The sequence below is a fragment of the Zalophus californianus genome, chromosome 4, assembly GCF_009762305.2.
Source record: "Zalophus californianus isolate mZalCal1 chromosome 4, mZalCal1.pri.v2, whole genome shotgun sequence".
In the NCBI taxonomy this organism is placed as follows: domain Eukaryota; kingdom Metazoa; phylum Chordata; class Mammalia; order Carnivora; family Otariidae; genus Zalophus; species Zalophus californianus.
In genome coordinates this window covers 53,493,462-53,501,987 of record NC_045598.1, presented here as the reverse complement: position 1 = coordinate 53,501,987, position 8,526 = coordinate 53,493,462, and the positions used below count along the sequence as shown (strand labels likewise).

The 8,526-nt window shown below is 43.1% G+C and overlaps 1 protein-coding gene across 8 annotated transcripts in view; it reads right to left on the bottom strand.

Moving 5' to 3' along the window:
* Positions 1 to 1,734: 1,734 nt before the first annotated feature.
* AK4 (adenylate kinase 4) overlaps positions 1,735 to 8,526 on the bottom strand; it is a 118,172-nt gene continuing 111,380 nt past the window's right edge. For 6 of the 8 annotated variants that reach the window (XM_027611050.2, XM_027611038.2, XM_027611016.2 and 3 more), the window contains one exon: positions 6,121 to 7,472. In XM_027611050.2, coding sequence (XP_027466851.1) covers positions 7,358 to 7,472 — 115 coding nt within the window. In that variant the 3' untranslated portion in view covers positions 6,121 to 7,357. Of the gene's footprint in view, positions 7,473 to 8,526 lie in introns of all 8 variants that reach the window. The other 2 variants (XM_027611008.2, XM_027611057.2) reach the window with 1 other exon arrangement.

Below are 8,526 nucleotides of genomic sequence, written 5' to 3'. Positions count from 1 at the left end.
TTAACAAACTGAATGATTGGGTAGCACTGGGTCAGCAAGCCCAAGGTGGTGACAATTGGTCAGAGCTGAGCAGCAGCCACTCACCTTTGAGAAAAAGCAGTGCACTGCAGTCTTCACAGCATCCGCCACTCCTCATAGCCTTATACTCACCCACATTTCATTGTTATCCCCAACCCCTCCCCTGGAGATATTTAATTCTTCTTTACTCTTGTTACAATCCAGCTTCCCTTTTTGTAGAGCTCTACCATATCTTAGTTCAGACCTGTAGTACAATTTTATCATGTAAATGTGATGAGTCACTTTCTGGTATAGTCTACGGTCTACAGCAAAACAAAGTTAAGACCAGGTCAGTACAACTTCCCAATACAACTCAATCTTATCTTTATCTCCCCACTGCTGCCTCATACCTTTCTGGCCTCCACTTGGCATAGGTGCTTATACTTCGGCCCACATACCATTCCCTCAGCTTGGGTTCCCTCTTTCCGGCATCATTCAGCTCAAATATTCTCTCTTACTTGGTCTAGTTGGCCAGCCAAGAAAGTCACTACCCTCTGTATTCTTTCAGTTATAATCCAGTGATTAATTCTAACAGTTATGTGTAGTTATCTAAATATATTTCCATTTCCTCCAGGTGACCGAGGAAGTCAAGGGCAAAAACTGGGTCTTACTCATCTTTGCATCCCCAGAGCCTAATAGTGCTTGGTAAGAGATCAAAGGTATAACTAGATGACATGATATACTCGTCTTAGGCCCATTTTCTATCAGTCAGCTTGGACTAAATTATGTTGTACCAAACTCTACCCAAATCCCAGTGGATGATAAAAACAAAGGTTTCTTTTTCTTGTACACTACTAATCCATCATGGATTAATTCTGCTCCACATCCATTTTAGGATCCCAGCTGAAAGACAGCCCTAGGAGACTGACAGTCTCACTGGAGAGGGCAAGATTAGTGACCATGCTCTGGCTCCTAAGGCTTCTTTCTGCTCAGAAGCAGCACACTTCCTCTTTGCTCACATTTCACTGGCTAAAGCAAATCAGTATGCCCAAGCATAAAGCCAATGGGGCAGAAATGTAAAATTCTCCTAAAGGGTGAATGGCTTTAACTTTAATACAATCTACCACATTGCCATCATATCCAGTTTGCCTTCCAGGGGCATGGAACCCTGTGGAACACAGAGACAGGAGAATGTGAGGTTGGGAGAAGCCAAGGCTCCCCCAGTTGTAGGGAGTCTTCTGCAGAAGCTCTATTTCCTCCATGACTCCAGCTCCCACTAGCCAGGCCTGTGGACTTTTCTGTTTCTGCTGAGTGGCCCTGGACACTATGACCTTGAACTCACATACTCTGATCTGGTCTCCTGATCTGCAAAAATAGAGAGAGAATCAACTCACATTGCTCTGTTGTTTCAAGAACAAAACTAAAGAATGTTTATGAAAATATGTAAAGAATAAAGTGCTAGACAAATAAGGTGCTTGAGTATACACAGTGAGGCAACATGGTGTTGCAGAAAAGAAAATGAGACTGAGGATCAGAATGCTTATGTTCATGATCTTGCTCTGCCACCAACTGTCACCTCATCCAGGCGACACTGTGTTTTCTATTCTCTTCATCTGCAAATTGGAGATAACAGTTGATAATGAAGTGGTTGCAGAATGGCATAAATGAGAAGATCTATGAAGATGTATACTCTCAAGTGTAAAAAGCTACACAAATGTTAAATTAATTCACTAGTTATAAGCAGAAAAAAAACCTTTATTTCTACCAAATTAAAAAGTAGGAATCAATCTTCAAGCAAGATAATCAAAATAGTCAATAACACAATTAACAGTTAGGAGAGCATGTACAGATTAGACTACAGGTCTAGATACTTTGAATTAAGCACATACACCCAAATCAAGAGGGCTGACAACTTTCGCACTGAGGAGAAGCAATGACTCATCGTAAACACACAACTTCTGGGAAACTGGAGCTGACACTTCACAGGACAGTAAACCGAAGTGACAAGTTGTCATTGGCTTAGAGAACAGATTTGAGCTTAAGAGGAGTCACAGTGAAATGCCATTGTAATGCAACAATTTCCCGAGATCTGTTCATCTCAAAAACAGGAATATATAAAAATCAGTAGTACAAATTCTCATAAAACTAGAAAAGCCCTCTAAGCCCTAACACCTTGAAGCTTACATAAACACTGAGGTTTTTTTCTCCCCTTTACTCTTCTCTAAATTAAATACAAAACAGTTTGTTTTTATTTAGTACATTTCTGACTTTACAGCCAAAGCTTCAGAACGAAGAAAGGTTTCATGAAATGCAATTAGACACACGCCAACCCCCAGGAGAATCTCAAGGTGCGCTGCTCCTTGGCAAAGTTTTAAACAGGAAACCTTTATTTCCACAGAATGATGCTGTTTCCTGGAATAGCCTAATTATTACCAGGAAGGAATGCATACCCATCCCATTCAAGGGTTCTCATCCTTTTGGAGGTGTTTACCATCTCTCCCTCTCTCCCTACCTCTCCCTCCCCCACACACAGACCTACATAGACACACACACTGATCAAATGTGGGGAGGGGATTCCCTGAAGCACACAGATAATGGCATTTATTTTGGCAAGACTTGTGCAATTTGTTAAAAGACAGGTGTGGCGTGTATGAACAACTGTAATCATAGTGTGTCTCAACAGATGCAGGAAGCAGATTTTTCTTCATAGTTGAAATATGGCCTCATAGTTTCCCCACATCTGGGTCTTGCACACTTTTCATCTAGAAACCAAACTGGATCAGTTATAGGTGGAAAGGGATGGTAACTTATGACCAGACCACACTCCTGTTTTTAAAAAAAGTCTCCATTGCTAGGTTCTTCTTTTGAGACACTAAGTAAGACAAGGGAGTTACTAAAAATGCAGGGGAACTGAAAAGAAAGCAATTCAGACTAAGAACATGACTTGGCCTTACGAATTGCGTCTTTGGCAAAATTCACCGCAGCAAGAAAAAATACTTTTAAATAAAAGGTAATAAATGAAATTCATCAGGTAGATACGAATGTCTCCCGAGATCCTGCAACCCAGCAGAGTGCGGATGAGATGTATGCCCTCTGCATATACAGTGTGCAACTACCACCAGGACCCAATGAGCGCTCATTTCTTGCCTCAGCACCAGAGCGCCAAAAGCAAAGATTCCAGGTACAAATAACACTGTTCTACCCATTAATTAGAATGGGGAGCTCAAAGGAGAAAAGGGTACACAAAAGGCCCCTCTGAATTTCCTGATTCATCGCTATAGGTACATGAAAACACAAGTCTAAGTAAACAGGATGACTTCAGTTTTTACACAAAGAGGCAGGATAACTGAAATATGTTTTGTAGGGTAACTGTTGAGGATTTAATTAGACAATGCATATAACGTGCTTAGCATGAAGTACTAATCAACAATAACTACTAAGAATGCCTATGTCTTCACACATTTGGAAATTTGCGGTCTTTATGATTTATGCCAGACCTCCAGCAGAGGCTGATAAGCTGTTTATGCAAGCTAAACAGCTAAAGTCAAATACTGAAATCAGTTGACAGTTTTCTAAATCAGTTGAATTTTCTAAAAGTCCTATTTATGATCGTGCACAGGCATCCTTCCATCTACAACCATCCTGTCTCAACATTTTAAGTGGTGGGAGAAGCCACAGCAGTACCTCCTGCCAAGAATCCCCCTCACCCATGGCGCTTACCTTTTTCCTTCCCTACCAAAGAGAGCGGCACAGCCTGGGTAAGGCTGGAGCTCATATGAGCGTGGCCGCTGGTGGGTGGCAGGGAGGGCCCCTAGGGAAGGCAGGAAGCCAGTCTCCCCTGGTTATTGCCAGAATCGTGCACGCCAAGCAGAGCCAGCACAGCAGATGGCAGGCAAAGGTGTGAATTTGGCATTCAGCATCAGGTTGGTGAGTCATGTGACATAGGGAAGATGGTACAAAAATCAAGGGCTGCCCTGTGTTAGCGGCTCAGCCACCTCTGTTCCCCTGCCAGCACTTCAGGCAGTAACAGTTTATTATCAGGGCCTTACTTGGGGGTGCGAGTAAGGGAGTGATTTGTTCTGGTATCAGGGAAAGTGAGTAGCATCTGGAGAGCTTTCAGCAGCCCAGGTCTACAGAGAGCACGACAGCTGGGGGTGGCTCAACGGTAAAGGTCCCTTCCGGGGTACACCACCATGGACACCAAAAGGGTAGGTGAGGAACACGAACCTGACTCCTCCACAGATTAGCTTGGACCCAAGCCAAGCCTATTTCAACAGCCGTTCATAAAAATGAGTAGTTATAAAAAAGATCAAGGGCTCAGACCTTCCTCTAGCAGCTCCCTTTGCTTCAGCAAATGGAAAAAAAAAGGAACAGTCCCATACAGAGCTGAATGTCACTTTTGCTACTTTTGATATGAGGCCACTAGCAAAATCAAGCAGGCTCAGTACCGTGGGTTGGGTGGGATAGGGCACAGTAAACATCCAGGAGCCAACTCAGGCTTCAGAGTCGGGGAAGCCTGTGTGTGAGTCCTAGCTGCTCTAGTCATCGGCAGCAAGAGCCCAGGCAAGATGCTTCACATCTCTGACCCTTGCCTTCTTCATGCCTATCTCAAAGGACGCTTGAAAGATTAAATGTTTGCAAATGTCCTAAAACTGCACCTAGCACCCAAAAGGCCTTCAATAAATGGTACTTATTTTATGTCTGCCTTAGTGTTAAGAGGATATTAAACATGGCAATGTTTCCAAATTCTAAAGTTAAGTGGGAAGCCTGTTCAGATCATGGAAAGCAAAATGAATTCACAACTGACTACAATCACAGGCTATGATGACAGGTAGGAATCTGAGAGACACCCAGACTACATTCTTTGCGTAACTCTGAAGGAACCGTAGGGTGGCAGTAGAAGGAAAACCAAGGAAAGATGTCCCCTTTGCTTTTGTCAAAATATTTGCAAGAGGATGTAATTTTTTACAAAATTATTGGAGGAATAACTAGAGAGCCTGTTGAAGAAAATGAGAAATAGACTTTTTAGGCCACTAAGCATGAAATAAGTATCATCTTTCAAAGACCATGGAAAAGGTGTTTGTCTTTTTTTGGTCTCACCAAGCACAGGACCCTCAATTGCTGTGCTGCCTCAGAAACAGCAAATGCCACTGACACACTGAGGGGCTCCAATGCTGACTAGAACTATCTATTTTTCTGGAAGAGAGGAGGGAAGGATGGAGGACTAGAGCATGGCATCAGGGACCAGCGATTTCCCATTTCCCACATCTCTCTCGAAAACTCCAAAGGGAGTCTGTTAAACAAAAAGGGAATAAAGGAAGAGCTGAGAAGATGTGTCTGCTTCTAGAAGGGCGCACACTTTTCTTTCTTGAATTATCCACATAATAACCGTAACTCTCTACTTTTCCTAGTGTGTGGAAATGGTCTCCATGGCAGTACTAGTCTACATTGTGCAGTTTTCCTCATTTCAGACTTGCTTTCTCTATACCTGGTTCCCCCCGATACCTGAGCCTTACCCCACGTCTTTTCACCCCAATCCCACCAACTGGCATTCACACATGGATCTTCTAAAGCACTTAGAAGTCTGTATCATGCACTGATGTGTCACAGACCTGAACTGGGCATTTCCACTGCATAAACCTAAAAAGTAACACAGTGAGGTGATTTAGAGAATGAGGAGGAGACCAGTCTATGTTTCCACTAAGATAGTCAAAGAATACTCACATGAAGGAATAGAGGGAGAGGAACTGGCAAGAGTGGGGCAGTATTTGTAAGGAAGATGCAATCATTACCATACAGAACACATGCGCCAGGGAACAGACTAGAGATTTGCTGGGACATCTTCAGAAAATAAATAACATGTCGCAACACAAGTGGCATGCTGAAATAGGCTTTTTTTTCTTCTTCTCCAGTATGAAGAGCTAGACAGAAGTCACTTCCAGGAATAGCAAAGGACCTTCTTTAGGGACAACCACGATGCATGAAGAGGGGTATTTCTTTTTAAGGCAATAGGAATAAATTTCATTGCCCTTCCCAGAGAAGAGCAAAAATTACATTAGGTGGCCACCAAGTCTGGAAACCAGGCAAATCTTTAATAAATGGTTTACTGTACATTACAAAGAATGACAAAATTGTATTATCTTTATTTCTAGACTTAATGGCCACCCCAGAGAATGCATCTTTGGAATAGAAAAAAAGTTTTAAGAATTTGTTTTCCCATAATCATAAAGCTGTCATACTCAGTCTGGGCACAGCTGGTACAACATTTTCCTCAACCCACAGGCTCCAGTCCCTCTATCAACTATTTATAATATGCTTGGGTCACTCACAGGAGAAAAACACTGTCAGCATCAATATTTAGCAGCATTTCAAAATACATTTTTTTTTGTCTTGAATAAAAAGCTAAACTATATTTTAGTGCAGTAATTTCATATGGTCTTATGATTTCTATACACAAGATATGATCCTTTAACATTTATGTAGGTAAGTATCTCCCATTTTTTTGGAGACTCCCTAAGACTTTGAGGATTTTTTCACAATAAAAGAAAAGGGCAGTGTCAGCCCATGAAGAGTCAGCCCAGCAGCGTAAGAAGACCCTCTGCAGAGCCCAGTTCCTGGTGCAGGAAGCGATTTGACAGCCTCCCCTTGCTCTCAGTTCTTAGAAAGGGATCTGAGAGGGATCAAAGCAGTAACTATTGTATTACTTCATAGCCTAGGGAGGGAGAAAACAGATGTAAAAAAAGTACAGTCTAATAAAAACAGTGGAAGCCAAATCCGTTCATTCCAGGATGTCTGCAAAGGAGAGATTCTATGGAGCATGGATGCAGAAAAGGTTATCACTCCTAACACAAAAAAGAAATTGTGGACAGTCACTCACAGCGAGAGGAGCAACCACAAAGAGCAACTGGCTTCAATCGCATGGTCACCAGGAAGGGCACATACCAGAGAACTTGGGGCAAGGCCTCCCGGTGCTCTGATTCAACAGCCTTCAGGGGACGGAGGGGACCAGACACCAACACTGTCACATGTGAAAATGCTACTATGGCAACAACATGACGGTCAGCAATCAGCTAGAGTTTGGGTTAGACGCCGTTCAAAGTCCAGCCTGTACTTGTTTTCTTGGGAAGGGCTTGAGACATGCAGAGGCATCTTAGACAGGTGTAGGTGACCCTTCTTGTGAAAGGCAGAGAGGAGCCTCTTCAGGAATGCTTTCTACTCATTCGTTTTCATTTCAGTTCACCATTTAACTAGAAAAGATGCTGCAAGCTATCCCCACTAGCTTCTAACTTGGACACGGCACCAAAATACTACACATACAACTGAATGAACGACATTTTCCTGGTTCTTCCACTGGGCAGGCTCAGTATGCTTCTTTGGACTGAATAGGCGTGATCTTGTTCGAGAAAAGCGTGTAAACATAGGGCCAGATTTTGTTAGTCTCTGTCCCAGAAAATTGGTGAAGCACTCCTCGGCTCCTGAAAAACAAAATCCAACACATGAAGGCATTTTAGGCTTCCTTTTAACATGCTATTAGGGCGAGGGAAGATCCTGGGTATAAAACAAGCACAATCTCGTGGTCTATCACACACACTGCTAAGTGCCGACACCCACACTGGGTGTACCTAAATAAGACCGGCATGCTTGTCACGATGCCACCTGTTCGTCTCCTGTTTAAAACATATCAAAGAGGGGCGCCTGGGTGGCTCAGTCAGTTAAGCATCTGCCCTCAGCTCAGGTCATGATCCAGGAGTCCTGGGATCGAGCCCCGCACTCGGCTCCCTGCTCAATGAGGAGCCTGCTTCTCCCTCTCCCTCTGCTCTCCCCCAGTGTTTGTGCTCTCCTCTCGCTCTCTCTCAAATATATAAAATCTTTAAAAAGCTAAAAAATAAAACATACCAAATAACATTATATGGACAATCCCAAATCTACCTCAGTATACACTTTCAAAAAATAAATCACTGACAAACTTTGGTACCGTAAAACCCATATTACTTGCAACAGATCATGAAACACAGGATATATCATAATGACATGATCAGGAACTTCTAATCTAAAGGGCTGCTAAATTGGGTGCTAAAAGGTCAGAAATTGATTCCAGCAGTGGCTGTTAAGACAGCTGTCCTGAATGCAGTCTGCAAATGGGTTTTATTCAGTGTGCATGCTGTTAAGAATGTTATTTGTTGGGGCACCTGGGTGGCTCAGTCGTTAAGCGTCCGCCCAGGATCCTGGGATCGAGCCCTGCATCAGGCTCCCTGCTCAGTGGGAAGCCTGCCATTCCCCCTGCTTGTGTTCCCTCTCTCGCTGTCAATTAAATAAATAAAATCTTAAAAAAAAAAAAAGAACGTTATTTGTTGCCAATATAAAAATTGGGATTTTTTCCCCCACTCACAGACAGCCAGATTTCTGCTTCTCTTGAAAAGCAGGGATCACTGGCCACTCTGGGCCTGAGTGCCCCCGTGGAAATAACTGGCTGGAGCAACACAGAAGCTGTCACTCAACTGCCCAGATGAACACATCCCCCACCAGGTT